Source organism: Chanodichthys erythropterus, chromosome 4 (genome assembly GCF_024489055.1).
Source record: "Chanodichthys erythropterus isolate Z2021 chromosome 4, ASM2448905v1, whole genome shotgun sequence".
NCBI classification, from domain to species: domain Eukaryota; kingdom Metazoa; phylum Chordata; class Actinopteri; order Cypriniformes; family Xenocyprididae; genus Chanodichthys; species Chanodichthys erythropterus.
In genome coordinates, this window is record NC_090224.1 from 11,209,091 (window position 1) to 11,225,273 (window position 16,183).

At 36.2% G+C, this 16,183-nt stretch overlaps 1 protein-coding gene across 4 annotated transcripts in view; it reads right to left on the reverse strand.

Moving 5' to 3' along the window:
* rock2b (rho-associated, coiled-coil containing protein kinase 2b) overlaps positions 1-16,183 on the reverse strand; it is a 37,803-nt gene that overhangs the window by 18,087 nt on the left and 3,533 nt on the right. For all 4 annotated transcript variants that reach the window (XM_067384048.1, XM_067384050.1, XM_067384047.1 and 1 more), the window contains exons 2-15: positions 15,049-15,130; positions 14,329-14,429; positions 13,733-13,870; positions 11,979-12,239; positions 10,743-10,887; positions 10,500-10,638; positions 8,253-8,344; positions 3,824-3,986; positions 2,851-2,935; positions 2,382-2,470; positions 2,163-2,211; positions 1,918-2,053; positions 1,435-1,526; positions 332-578 (exon numbers count right to left, since the gene is read on the reverse strand). In XM_067384048.1, the coding sequence (XP_067240149.1) occupies positions 332-578; positions 1,435-1,526; positions 1,918-2,053; positions 2,163-2,211; positions 2,382-2,470; positions 2,851-2,935; positions 3,824-3,986; positions 8,253-8,344; positions 10,500-10,638; positions 10,743-10,887; positions 11,979-12,239; positions 13,733-13,870; positions 14,329-14,429; positions 15,049-15,130 (1,819 nt within the window). The remainder of the gene's footprint in view (positions 1-331; positions 579-1,434; positions 1,527-1,917; positions 2,054-2,162; positions 2,212-2,381; positions 2,471-2,850; positions 2,936-3,823; positions 3,987-8,252; positions 8,345-10,499; positions 10,639-10,742; positions 10,888-11,978; positions 12,240-13,732; positions 13,871-14,328; positions 14,430-15,048; positions 15,131-16,183) is intronic.

The following is a 16,183-nucleotide window of genomic DNA, read 5'->3' on the forward strand; positions in this document are numbered from 1 at the left end:
TCGCCCATTTTTCCCTACCTAGCGACATAGCGTCAACTACCTGCCTCTGACCTTAAAATAACGCACTATTGATGTTTACATTCGCTTAGGGCAGCTCCACCCCAACACAACAACACTGCCCAGCAGACAAGAGCCCAGTGTGTCTTTCAGCACGGAGCTGACCACTACATGCTCAAACATAAACATTTGCTTTCACTCGCTCACATAGACCGGCACACAAGTGTGATCCCTAGAATGTAACACAATCTCCTTCTAGGAAGCTCGGTAGATGCTGATTCACAGCTACTTCTGTCTCACGAACACAAACTGGCACAGACACACATGCACCCACCCTGTAGTTCACTGATGGTCTCCGAGCCAAGGCTTCTCTCTCGCTTCTCCTCCTGCAGTGAGGTTTGCAGGCTCTGTTTCTCCTGTTCCAGACCGAGCCTGCTGCTCTCCAGATGGGCCAGACGCTCCTGAAGCTCCTTGAGAGAGACCTCCAGCTGCTGGGAGTGTCTCAACACCTCACCCTGGGCCTTCTTCAGCCTCTCAGACTCCTCCACCTCAGCCTGAAGCTTAGCATTCACCTCCTCCAACTAAGGACACATTCATTTAGTATCAGAATCCCTTTTATTCCATAATACTGGACATCCATATATCCATAAAACAAAATCTACTCTACAACACACTACTGTTCAAAAGTTTAGGGGATTTTTTAAAGATGTTGAAAGAAGTCTCTTATGCTCAACAAGGCTGCATTTCAAGTAAAAACAGTAATATTAATAGTAATAACCTAAAGTGATAAGTACTATTTTAATATATTTTAAATGTAATTTATTCCTGGCAAAGCTAAATTTTCAGCAGTACAGTTACTCCAGTCTTCAGTGTCACATGATCCTTCAGAAATCATTCTAATATGCTAATTGGGTGCTCAAGAACCATTTAATATCAATGTTGAAAACAGTTTTGTTTAATATTTTGTAAAAACTGTGACATTTTTTCCAGGATTCTGTGATGAAAGTTCAAAAGAACGGCATTAATTCGACTTCGAAAACTTTTTTTTTAAATGTCTTTAATATCACTTTTCATATAATATCTTATTGACCCCAAACTTTGTGCGGTAGTGTATATGAGAAGCTAAACTGATATTAAGGCTTCAGAAATGTATAAGAATATAACAGTATTTTGTTCCATTAGCAATTGTCTTTACTTAATTTATCATTTTAAATTCTTTTTTTTACTTTTAAAGTTTTTTTTTTTCAATATTTAAAAATATTTTAGCTGAGATAGGAGAAATGTAACATTGAAAAATTACACTTACGCATCAAGCACAAACCTCAGTGCATTTATTTCTTATAGCTAATAAAAAAAACTTTTTTAAAATGTCCTTGTCTCTGGCTATTTGTTATATAGTTCTGAGGAGGTTTGGTAAAGTTTTGTTGATGGACCAACCTGTCTCTCCAGGTGAATGCTCTTCTCGGCAGAGAGATGAGAGTTCTGGTTCTTCTTTTTCAGTTCGGCAAGCTGATCTTTCAGGCTGCCCACTGCAGGAGAGAGAAATGCAAAATATGTTAGCATCACAACATCAGCAGAGCAGAACTAATACTTTCTAGATGGGAGTATGTCAGAGGTTAGTACTGAGCAAATCGGGTAGAAACTTTGGGCCAGTGCTTACTCGAATCAAGAGTGTGCGTTAATATTAAACATGCAAAAGCGGCATATATATCACGAAAAGTGTACATAATTCAAAAAACATTCAGTAACACTGTAAATTAAGATAGTTAACCAGTTCACAAGCAAAGTATGGCCATGATTTTTTGTAGATCGATCCAGTATTGTTACATCGGTGAACAGATTTTTTTCCACTCCTAGCAAATGAATCAGCATTCATTGTCAATGTTGAGGGTTTATGGTGTTTCTGACTGCTGTTCTCACCCTCATTCTCAAGAAGACGCTTTCTGTCTGTCTCTCGGCCAGCCTTTCTTATGCTTTCAGAACGCTGGTGCTTCAGTAAAGCTTTCTCTCTTTCCAGTTCCCTCAGAGTCTCTTCTACGGTCTGTCTAGCATTCACCTAAAATAAGACATAAACAGTTGAAGGAACTTGTAGAAGGTTGCACTTTGTTTCTGAATGGTTTTGAATTGGTTTTGTTGGGTGAATGCAATTTAAAGATGGGTCGTACTTCTTCCTCAAGCTCTTTGGACAACTTCTCCAGTCGCTGATTTGCTGTCCTATTGAGATACAACATAGTTTACATCTGTTGTAAGTGAAGATATATGTTTTGCCATATGTGATGCAAAAAACATAAACCTGGATCAGAATGCAAAAAAAAAAAAAAAAAGCAAAAAAAAAAAGTATATAACATTTTACATTTCCACATTATGTTTACAAGTATTTGTACCGGCATTTATTTTCCAGTTCCTCCTTTGCTTGCATCTCATGTTTGACTTTTTCCTCCAACTTTTTCAGCCTCTTCTGCAGGTCATTGGACTAGGGACATACACAAAAACATGTGAAAAATCAACAAACAACTGATGCAAGTTGTTGTTTTCAATTCTATTAAAAGCAGCAATTATCTAAAGAATGTAGAGAAACACTCCAATTATGTTGAGTAACAGCACCAAGCAAAATGGTTGTGGGAAATTCAGCTGCAGAATAAATCACATGAGCTATTTTAGAAATCTAAGTGCTAATTTTGAGCCACACACACAGCTTTATCACTAAGGCTCAAGTATGCCTTCATCGACATAAATACATAAATACATTCATTTTCACAATTATAGTGGCTATCATTTAACATTAATCATTAATATAATAAAATTTAAAAAAAAATATATATGTATATTATATATATATATATATATATGCACCTCAGCATGGTTTAAGCCATCATCTTCAATGAAACTATCAGCACTAAAGTCCTCCTCTGAACACTTATTTTTTGGGGTTAACAGCCTGAAAGAGAGAGAGAAAAAGAGTTATGTTAAATGTTCCACTCTTCTCAGCAAGGGTCGTCCTTGTTTACTCTGCAGGAACAAACTTTGACGTTTCACAAATCAATTCAAGATGAAAAAGACTAAGTTAAAAAAAGAGAAGGAATGAGAAAGAGAGAGGAAATGAAAGAAAGAAAATCTCAAAGCAACTTTTCAATCTTCTCAGATCTGCCAGCGGCCCATGTGGCTTCACTCAGCCACACTGGAGAAACTGAGAGAGCCAGGGAGGAAACAGTGAAAGGATAAGGGAAAAAGGAGGGAATTGTGATGGAACAGATGCAGCACTCATTCACGGCTACCATAACCATGTAAAAATACTGTACATCCTGTCTCTATCAATCCATAACAGGAGCTCATAGTACTGTAGTTTTACAGCTTTTTAGTGTTCATCTGTGAGTGAACACATGTGAAAGAGAACAAGATACCTGTATAAAGTCAAATGTGGGCTTTTAACTTGTTCTGTCTCAGATTTCACAATTTTTGTCATTTATTCATCTCTTTTTACAGAGATACAGATTTTAAATGGAAAACACTGTGTCACAGTCAAAATTGTGCTTTGCAAAGTGCAAAATCTCTAAAAACTTTTTCCAGTAATCAAAAACGGCTGGAAAAGTCATGGAAATTCATTGGCCAAAAAGAGTGGGAACTCTTTTGGGACTCTTTGAATCATTTTCCACAAGCATTAGTTAGTTATTTTACAAGACTATATTATGCAACAAACCAATTATGTAATATAAAATAAAAAAAATGTATTCAATAAAACGTAACAACATTTTATGTTACAAGATAGCAATTTTTCCATGGTCAGAATCCATCTTGTCACAAACAGACACAAAACGCACACACTTACTGGTCCTCCCTGAAATAGGTGAAGCCTACAAATGGTAGCTGATTTCCTGCAAAGGCACGGGGAGGGGGGAATGTCTCGGTTCCTCCTGGATCATCCTTTATATCATCATCAAAGTTACTGGTGTCAATATCGCTCCTCAGCTCCGGCACCACTGGAGCCATGGCTGAGAGACAGAGAGAAACAGAGAGGGGGGGAGGGGGGGGCACGGGTGAGTGAGGGAATATTGTAAAAGATTTGAGCAAAAATAGTGTGTCCTGTTTGAGTTTGAGTGTATGTGTGTGAGCCAGTGAGAGACTCACAGTGAAAGGCTCAGTGTGTGTAGCACACAAAGCAGACACTGTACTGAAGGGAGGAGTGGCACGTATGATTTGCCAAGCTGGCCGGTGCTTACTCACTACCTACTGTGCATACACACGCTCACGCTCACTTACACATCCCAAACACTCCCTGGTTCTGGAGCTAACGCACGGAGCACGCTGAAAGAACATGTGTCAAACATCTAATGGGGACAGGGCTGAATGCATCACTGCATTGTAGTATAGAGCTGCCTTTCTCTGTACCACAGTGGAAACACTCAATTTTGTCAATATACTGTAAAACCACTTTAGACAATGTTGGACATAAACATCTATTTAAAGGGTTAGTTCACCCAAAAATGAAAGTTCTGTCATTAATTACTCACTCTCATGTCGTTCCAAACCCTTAAGACTTTCGTTCCTCTTCGGAACACAAATGAAGATATTTTTGATGAAATCTGAGCGCTTTCTGTCCCAGCTAAGCAACTGTCACTTTGATGCTTTAAACAGTTAATAAAAAGTTCATAAAAAAAATCCATATGAATTGAGCGGTTTAATCCAAATTTTCTGAAGAGACTCGATCACTTTAAATGATGAACAGTTTTAATTTAGGCTTTTATTCACATATAAACGTTCATCAACGCACACATCAGTTGTGGTAAATGGAAGCTCAAGCAAGTTTCAACCAATGAGGTTCATTCTCGTGTATTACGCAGCATGTTTGAGCTTCCACAAGAACCAATGTGTTATGCAGTACTTTTGAGCTCATGCAATAGAAACAATGAGGTTTGTTCTTACACGTCAAGCAAGTTCAGTTTAGCTTCTCTTTATGTTCACTGATCAATGTATATATGTGAATAAAAGCCTAAATTAAATCTGTTCATCATATAAAGCGATCGTGTCTCTTCAGAAAATTTGGACTAAACCACTCAATTCATATGGATTAGTTTTATGATCTCTTTATGAACTTTTTGAACCATCAAAGTGACAGTTGCATAGCTGTCTATGGAGGGACAGAAAGCTCTCAGATTTCATCAAAAAGATCTTCATTTGTGTTCCGAAGATGAACGAAAGTCGACATGCGGGTGAGTAATTAATGACAGAATTTTCATTTTTGGGTGAACTGACCCTTTAACTTATCAAAGATGGAGCAAAGAAGAAGATAAAAAAAAAGCATGTCAGAATGTGCCTTCTCTATATGGGAAGAGAAACAGTCTTGGGGTGAAATTTGTTGTATTTTATTCTAAATAGCAAGAAAATGATATGTTTCCATATGGCAACACCGCACCATCCAGATATATGGATGCAGTTGCTCAGATTCCCAGAATGCTCTTTGATAGCACTGCTAATAACAGACTACTGTGGAGGCAGAAAGAAAGTTAGATAGAAAGAAAATGTGCATTTCAGCATCACGGGAGCGAGGCATAGAGAGAAGAGGAGAAAACGAGTCTAACTCTGTGGTTTTGAGGCTCTTCTCTCATTAGTAACTGTGTATGGGCCACATGTTGGGTTCCACCCTTACTAAAACCAACTCAGTACCCCTTTAACCCCATCCTGAGCATCCCCTCCACCGCCAACAGGAGCACATTGCTCCACCACGCAGCGTCACACATTACAACACAACAGAGCAACGTTACAAATCCAAATCAAACCAAAAATAAAACAAAAACATAAATCAAAATACACTAAAATAAAATAAAATCGAATAAAACAGCAAATAGCGATGATGCAGCACAAAACAAGCTTTGTTGTTTTATACCATCACATGATCATGGTACATGATGCTAAGTTATATTATGGTTAACATGACAAAACATACAAATGGGTCAATTATATCTTCCAATAATCTTACATAATACACTTCATGGATACAATTTTCAGAGGGTACAAACCATAATAAGAATAAAAGTTTAAACAAAGTAAATACAAGACTGTGTATGCATCAGTGTTGGGTGTAAAGTAATTAATTACTGTAATTGAATTACTTTTCCTTTATAAATTTTTTTTTTTTAACTTACTCTTTTTCCGTAATTTAATTTGAATTATAATTACTTTTATATACTGTATAGGCTATAGAACCATTCTATATAAAACAATAGTGGATTTAACATCAAAATGTAACCTCTAATACTCTAGTACTATTTCTAGTACTCTAAGGGTGCGTTCACACTTGTAGTTCGGTTCGTTTGGTTCAAAGAAGAAAAAAAAAAAAACATTTAGTCCTGGGTAGGGTTGCACCAGCCGTTCGTAAGTTCTTTCTTAAATTGGAACGTAAAGTCCACACTAGTGGCTTAGTAACTACTAGCTAGTTTGTAACTAACTCTGTACTTTATTCGGTTGCACCATTTGTTCTTAAGGCAGAACGTAGCTAGTAGCTCGTAAGGTCTCCGTAAAGTAATGCGTAGTCGCATAATATGACGTTTACCTTCAGTTATCCTTCAAATACAGGCGCAGAAGTTGTTGAAATTCCGTGAATTTCAGTTTATCCTTCATTCTGACTTATTTTTACTGTTAGCTACGTGACGCAAAATAAGTTCCCATTAAATATAATAGCTTACTACTTAATCATAAATGTTTTTATATGTAAATAACATTCAGAAACTGTATTTGAAACGAAACTAATAAGGATCAATAAATAAATACTGAAACAACAACAAAAACATAAGAAATTACATTTATTGATTAGGACTGATTTTATTTGACATGCACAACACGGAGTGATAGGACCGATGCACACAGCGGCGCGCTGTTTAACGGGTTCGTGTTGAAGAGTGTCTAACAAAGTAATCTTTTCACATGATGTACTCTCTTTTAATTTTTAAGAGAGCGTAAATGTCAGCAGCATCATATATGTGTAAAGAATGAAGTCTGTCAGGTAAAACAAGAGCTTATTGATGCAGTTCAGTCAGTCTGGTATTTTATTCCAACCGTTACTCCTGATAGGAGGCTTCCGTAAATATTTAGTGATACGTAGAGTTACGCTTCAACTAAGTTTAATGGTGCAATACAAAAATATTTAGTAGTGCGTAAGTTGTAACTTAGTGCCCATTTACGTCAAAACTAGTCTACGTTGTAACTTGCGCACAGCTGGTGCAACTAGTCCCCGGTTAGCGTTCACACTGGCAATTTTATCACCGAACCAAAAGGCACAGGGATACATTCACAACGTGATTGGTCGGATTTTATGACGTATTGCCTATTTTGAGACGGAACTTACCGAACATCCAAAACAATGCTGTTTTCTGAGGTAAATGCGCTCGTTGTGTGTGTGTAGCTGTCCGTAGCCTGCATGTGGTGGTATTTTGGCCAGCTGGGAACTCGTGAAGAGCTTATAAAATGTGTAATCTGCTGCATGGAGACGCGCGTCTGATGCCTGTGATGAGCAAACTCGCGTCTATGACGAGAAAAACCGACATACGTGAGAATTCTGTCCTTTTTAGAGTCTTGTCTTCCTGTTTTTGGTTCGGTTACATGTCTTTGGTCCGTGTTGCGTTCATATATCATTCGAACCGCACCAGAGTTCGTTCGCTTGTTTGGTGCACACAAGGGTTCGGATGGCAGCGTTCACATATGTTCAAATGAACCGCACTAACCGAGCAATCACAAAAGGGTTCGTTTTAATCGAACCAAACATGACAAGTGTGAACGCACCCTAGCACTGCAATACTTTTTATAATTAGTAATTAGTACAGTAATGTAATTACACTGTTAAAGATGTAATTAGTAGCTAGTAGTTACTTTTTTAGAGTAACTTACCCAACTCTTATGCATGACTGAAATGGCTTTCATTTTCACCAGAAGCATAACAAGAGGGTGTGAGGTGAATGTTTGCATATGTGTGGAAAAAAATAAAGAGGACGGAATTTCAGGAAATTTGTGCTCCAAAATCCCATATCCATAATTTGAACAGATATGAATGACTCCGTTCAAAACTCCTCACTCACAAATGAAACAACTAATGCAAGACTTGAGTATATTCTAGATTTCTTTAATCAACCAGAACATGCATAATGTTATAGTAAGCACTTTAATACTGACTCAGTCATAAATAGTGATTAGTTGTAATTTTAATGACTAAATGTTACTTTCAAGTTATGATCACAGATCAACCACACTCACACTCAGAGGCTTACTGTCTCGTATGGTGTCGAAGGTCCACTGATCGTTCTTGAAGAAGGGGTGACATTTTATTTCATCCACTCCAGTCCGGCCAAGCCTCACCTCCCTGAACATATCAAAACACTGGTCAGCAAACCAAATAGAGAACCACAACCACACTCACTAATCCGTTAAGTGATGCGTATGCGTGCGAGACTGGAACATAAAACAGCGAGTGGCTGATGGGAAATGGCAGAGCACAGAGGAGTTGAGGAACGAAAGTGACACACACAACAACATCCAAAAATAAGGAACGGTCGTTCCCCTCCCTTTCGTTGCATCTGGATTCAAAGGGGTGCAGCAGTTTGGACTGCCACGTGTGGGACATTCCTGTAGCCAGAATGCGAAGGGAGGGGTGTGTGTGTTGTGCTTTTACATAAACACAAGGAGACTAAATCATAAAGCCCCTCTCTGGATATTTGATCAGAAATGCTTGTATGTGTGTGCATGTGAGAGGGAGGAGAAAGAGAGGAAAAAGGGAGTTAAAGGAAAACGTCGGGCTGAAAGAGTGACTTGTTTAAAGATGAAAACATGAAGTTGATGTTTTATCAGTGACTGGCTCTTAAGAGCATAAAATGAAAAAGCAGAATGGTACATCTTTAAAAAAAAAGAGAGAAAAAAAAGATTTTATTTTAATTTATTTTATCCTCTACCATTTAAAAGTTTGGTGTTGGTTTAGATTATTTTATGCTCTTCAAGGCTGCATTTATTTGATCAAAAATATAGTAAAAACTGTAATAATATTGTGAAAGATCAAAAGAACAGTATTTATTTGAAATAGAAATCTTTTGCAACATTAACTTTATTGTCACTTTTACGGTGTACTTGCTGAATATTAATAAAAAAAAAAAAAAAAACGAACCCCACACATTTTAACGGTAGTCTATATTTCATATGACAATAAAAGTAATAATTAATCTATTTTTATTTACTTAATTACAAAACATCATGGTATAAGGGGTAGTTCACCCAAAAACGAAAATTCTGTCATCACTGATTAAGCAGATCTTAGAACTATTTGAGGGTGAGTAAATGATGACAGAATTTTCATTTTCGGGTGAACTATCCCTTTAAAGGTGCCATCGAATGGAAAATGTAATTTACCTTGGCATAGTTAAATAACAAGAGTTGAGTACATGGAAATGACATACAGTGAGTCTCAAACTCCATTGTTTCCTCCTTCTTATATAAATCCTATTTGTTTAAAAGACCTCAGAAGAACAGGCGAATCTCAACATAACAACTGTTACGTAACAGTCGGGATCATTAATATGTACGCCCCCAATATTTGCATATGCCAGCCCATGTTCCCAACATTATGAAAGGCATTAGACAAGGGCAGCCAATATTAACGTCTGGATCTGTGCACAGCCGAATCTTCAGACTAGGTAAGCAAGCAAGGACAACAGCGAAAAATGGCAAATGGAGCAATAATAACCGACATGATCCATGATAACATGATATTTTTTGTGATATTTGTAAACTATCTTTCTAAATGTTTCGTTAGCATGTTGCTAATGTACTGTTAAATGTGGTTAAAGTTACCATCGTTTATTACTGTGTTCACGGAGACGAGACTGTCATTATTTTAATTTTTAAACACTTGCAGTCTGTATAATTCATAAACACAACTTCATTCTTTATAAATCTCTCCAACAGTGTGTAATGTTAGCTTTAGCCACGCAGCATAGCCTCAAACTCATTCCGAATCAAATGTAAACATCCAAATAAATACCATACTCACTTGATACGAAGCATGCATGCAGCATGCATGACGAACGTTTTGTCAAGATCCATTTTGAGGGTTATATTAGCTGTGTGAACTTTGTTTATGCAATGATAGAGTCAAGAGCTTGGGAGGGGGTGGAGAGCGTGAGCAATTAAAGGGGCCGCAGCCTGAATCGGCGCATTTCTAATTTTGCCCCAAAATAGGCAGTTAAAAAAATTTATTAAAAAAAATCTATAGGGGATTTTGAGCTGAAACTTCACAGACACATTCAGGGGACACCTTAGACTTATATTACATTGTAAAAAAAATGTTCGATGGCACCTTTAAGGCATTACTGTTAATTAAAAAGTTCAGCCCTATTTCAAACTAGATTTTAAGTTTTTATTCATATTATTAAATTACTAAATCACAATGTATCATTATCGGCAAAATCCACTATCGGACTAATGTTTAATAAATGTGACTCTTTTCAAACTTTTTGTTTCTCTCTCACCTGTCAGTCAGAAAAGCACAGATGAGGTCCTTGGCATCCTTTGACAATTCGATATCATCTGGGAAAGTTAAGCAGTTTTTATGATCCATGATCTTTCCATAAGTTCCCACTAGGGACTCAGCATAAAATGGTGTGTCACCTGCCCAAATCAACAGAGGAGTAAATATACAATATAGGATGGTAAGAATGGTGAGATGAGATTACAGGAGACAGGAAGATACAGATGAAGTTGGTGCTACTCACCCACTAGCAGCTCATAAATGAAGACGCCAACAGACCACCAGTCACACTCGCGGCCATAGTAACCCGTCCCTCCTTGTGACATCAAAACCTCTGGTGAAATGTAATCAGGAGTCCCGACAGCAGTGTCACAGCGGACCATACCAGACTAAACACACATACACAAACATATATAATAATTGCGTATAACCATTATAAACATTGGTTAAGCTAAAGTTGCTGTGATGTCTGTGCATATTAAGCTGGAATACAAGTATTTTAACAAAAAAATACACATTCCACCTTGTAAACCACCTTAAAAACAGTGCTGGGTAGATTACTTATAAATTGTTGTCTGTTAATAAATACAAATTACATGATGAAATCAGAATGTATTACATTACACATTTTAGGTAATATAATCTGGCTACTTTCGATTACTCACATTGATTTCGCATTGACTTTAATAGTATATCTTGTATCATATTAATACAAAAATTGTAATTATTGTAAATTGTAAAAGTAATTATTACACCAGATTTTCCCAAAGCACTACTTTTTCCTTTTCTTTCTTTCATTTCCTTTTCTTCAAATAATAATTAAAATGTGATTGTCAGAAGTTGATTAGATGCAGTGTTGCAAAGTTGAGAAAACACTCCATAAAAGTAAAATAATATCTGAAAATCCAGAAGTCAAACTAGTGACTGGTATGTGTGTGCAATTTAATGGAAACTTTACTGGAAAAGTGGATACTTCCCAAAAATATATAGCAGTAGGCTTTTTAGAAAGACAAAGAAAAATGAATGAGAATCAATAAATTAGGTTTTGCCAAGCTACAGTTTTGTGAATTATGAATCAAGTAATAAAAAAAGTAACTAGTGTGATTATTAAGATTTTAAAACATAATAAAATCAAATTACAAGTATTTCATTTTTGGAATCTGATTAAATGTAATCAGTTACTACCTAGCACTGCTTATAAATCCACTGACATGTTATCATAATTCAAGCTGCACTATATGATCTCCCCACAAGATGGCAGCACTGACATAATTGTAACAGCATGGGGGATTTTTGCAGAGTAAGCGCAAAAAAAAGATTGTTTCAAACAGGTTTTCTGAACAGCTTTGTCTTAAAACTGTCAATGCACACTTCAATCCTGTATACTACACAATCTAAAATGTGGACTCTCTCTTTCTCTCTCCTGCACACCCAATTTACACAAACACACACATCACTTATCACACAACCCAGGACACACCGAGTCCATCTTCATGCATGTTCCAAAGTCAGCGAGTTTAAGGTGTCCATTGCGGTCCAGCAGCATGTTGTCTGGTTTAATGTCTCTGTGGATAAAGCCCAGAGAATGGATAGCGTCCAGTGCCAGCACCACTTCTGCTGTGTAGAATTGAGCCCACTCCTCTGGGATGTCATAGTTACTGGTCAGAGTCACCAGGTCTCCACCGGGCATGAACTCCATCACCAAATAGAGGTACTTCTCATCTTGGAATGCACAGCACAGCTATGTGGACAGAGAGAGTGAGGTGAACAATATTAAATAGCAACTAATACGCTATTGAACATAGCACTTTAACTGTTGTTAATAATAATATAAGTAAGCAATAAGGTATGAGAGGCTGTGCTGTATCGTAAATAAGTCAAGCTGAAGGGCGTTGTTAGGCAAGATGTGAAGTGGAATAACTGCAACACCTTCAGCTGTGACTTATTCACGATACAGCACTAGCCTCAAGTACCTTATTGCTATTATAAAACGGTTACCACACAATACAAATATTAAAGCCGAAAATATGTATCAATGAAGTAAACATTTAGTCCCTGACCGTGAACAGCAACAGAAGTTACATTATTAAGCCATTAGATGGCGGCAAAGACTGTCTTTATCAGTCAGTAGCAAAGACTTTTACATTGAAAAAAATGAATTGTTGTAAACACGGAACAAGACACAACCGAAATGCTTTGACTAGCGCTGTCAGTCACGGGAAAACCCCTTTACTATTAAAAGGACAAGATAATACATCGGACATTTAAACTGATTTTTTATTATGAACACAGGACTGACCTGAAGGAAAATGCTAAATCTGAATGCAGGTAATAAACTCGCTCACTCGATCTTTTTCTCACAATGCTCTTCTACATAATACAGTAAGCTTCAATGACCAATATCAACTGATAACAAACAGTTACATTGCTAAGAGTGATTGCTAAGGTTGTTGTGTAGTGATACACAGAACCGTTGGGTGAAGCGGTCATAGCCGTGTTTTATCGTGAATAAAACACAGCTATTGACCAATCAGAATCAAGGACAGGAACTAACCGTTTTATAATAAATAATAAATAATTTTATATTTAAATATTAAAAATAATATTAACTATATTTAAATCAATATTATACATAATAAAATAAATATTATATATATAAAATTAAATAACAAAAGGGACATGTAGTCTTCAAGTATTCTTGATTTTCCAAGTAATTATTCATTTATTCATTAAACAGTTATATTAGCAACATATGAACATAAGAGCAGCAATTCTATAAGACTTCAAGGTGTAATGAGCAGATCTGACTTTGTTTCTCATGCCTATTTACATTAGGGCATAACTGACTGTCTTTATAGGACTACAAAACATGCAGGTGCATCCTGTGAGGTGCAAACATTCAAAAACAGCCGCATGTCAGTCAGACAGCACTTGCTTTTAATTTTTTTAATGAAATTAGCTTTGAAGTACTGGTAATTTTGACATCTCTAGAGGTGATTATTTACTTAAATATTTTAGCAGTGTCCTCATATGTACTCCGTTATTGTTTTTCAGTTTGCTGAGTTTTCAGATAAAGATATTAAACAACATATTCAATCACACAATACAATAAATGTGCCTTCCATGCATATCTTATTTATATATAATATATATATATATATATATATATATATATATATATATATATATATATATATATATATATATATATATATATATATGAGTGAATCCCACCTGAACTATCCAAGGACTCTTGGAGAATGCCATGATGTCACGCTCTTCCCAGAAGAAGGCGGAGTCAGAGCGCTTGACCATTTCAAACTTGCTGAGCTGCTTCATGGCATACACTTGTTTAGACGCCTTGTGTCGTACCTACAGGCACATATGTGCATTATCATTGGCAGAAACATTTAAATAAACCCTTCAAGCAACATGCAGTATGCAATATGTTGTTTAACACGTCACATACGTTGTTTCCTTTTTACACTGCATGCATAAGTAAGACATTATCATAGTTCATTATTTTAAAAGACTGATTTCTGCATTTTTCACTGACAAGTGTGAAACTATCAGTTTCCTAAAAGAATAAAATATTTTGTGCCTATGCCAAGAACACAAAAGCATGCATGCTCTGTGTTGTTGCAGGTAAGTAGGATCAGGCAGAACATGTGCTTACAAGCCTCAGAGGCATTAACATACACACACACACACACACACACACACACACACACACACACAAAAGGTTATGCCTGAAGACAAACAGCAGATAACAGGGACAGACTCTCGCATAAACACACTCCCACACAACTTTCTGGAACACACTCACTCACCAGCTGCACTGCACCAAACGCTCCACGACCAATCAGTTTGACTCTGTCGAAATCATCCAGCTTCACCTGTAGTTCACTGAGGCAGCACACAGCCTTTTCATCTAGAGATATTAGACAGCATATATTATTAGAAATATTGTATGAATGATGTTTATCATTTAATTATATATATATATATATATATATATATATATAAAAAAAAAACATTATACCAGGGTCAAAAAATGAATCAGGGCACAGAAATTCCCCAATTATTTTTTTACATTTATTAATTAAATGTAAATTTAAAAAAAGGAATGAAAAATTATTTCAAAACATTTTTGTCACATAATATAATTTTATAATATTCTTTTAGGCATTTTAGGCAAAAAACAATTCCTCTCAAATTAATTTCCAGGGGTCAAATGGTGCTCCTTGATAAAATTGTAGTTTCTGATACTGCCTGACTACCATGAAGTTATTAGATTGCTTTTTAATGTTAGAAAGCACAGAAGCTGAAGGCCAATAAAAGGTGATGTGTATTATATTACTTGTAATATAATATGATTAGTCTGAAATTAAATTCACTAAAAAAACAATTAAACGACTAATTTTATACAATATTTACACAAAATGCAAATAAAAGGCGTCTATTACGTGATCCACTTCAAATGTTGACTGCTATATATAGATATACAGGCTGATCTATATTTTAAAAAATGAATAAATAAAGAAACTTACATCTGTTTAAGAAGGCATCTATGTTTTTGTTCTTTCTCAGTGCGGGATGGTTCAGATCAAGGGCCAGGGCAGTTACTGAATCCTGCAGAAGATAAGAGCAAAAAGAATTAAACAACAACAACAACAAAACACTTAAGATATATAATTCTTACTAAGTCAGATACACACCAATTGCTACAACTGGCTTTCCTCTTTATTCACACAGCCAAAAATATACTCTTCAGTGAGTGTTCATTACTCTCCTTTAATCCCCGATCTAAGCTCACTCTGACAGACAGTCCTGTTGTGTCGTTTAACTTTGGATAGAAATCCAAAATGAGATCTGGGAATGGGATTAGGCCTGTATAATCACCTCTACAGTGAGAATTAAGTAACTGTATTCCTATAAATTATTTAAGGAAATTAATTATGTAAATGATATACTGCATGATCCTGGAAATGACCTTACGTACCCCTCCAAACACACAAAATGACACTGCAGAGCTAAAAATACATATACGCACACAGACCACCATCCCCCCAACATTCCCCACCCAAACACGTCCATTTGCTCAAGCCAACATCATAAACAAGTTGGCCCAACATAAAAGGTTAATAAGGGTGTCTTGCTGCAGCTGGAAAAAGAAAAACAGCTAATCCGGGGCTCAACAGAAAGAACAGTTTAATAGCTTGAGCTAATGTGAGAGAGTTTCAGGCTTCAGGCCAGCACTGCGTTATACCACTGCATCTTACATTCGTTGTCCATGTACATACACAACCTTTAAAATTAATACTTTTATTTAGCTAGGACACATTAAATTGATCAAAAGTGTGAGTAAAGACATTTATAATGTCATAAAATATTGCTACTTCAGCTCTTATGAACGTTCTATTCATCAAAGAATCCTGAAAAAAAGTACACAAATATTTTTGAGGATACTGTTTTCAACATTGTTTCTTGAGCACCAAATCAGCATATTACAATGATTTCTGAAGGATCATGTGACACTGAAGACTGGAATAATGATGCTAAAAATTCAAATTCAAAGGAATAAATTAGATTTAAAATGTATTACATTAGAAAGCTGTTATTTTAAATATTTTAAATATTGTTTGCTGTGTTTTTGATCAAATAAATGTGGCCTTAGTGAGCATA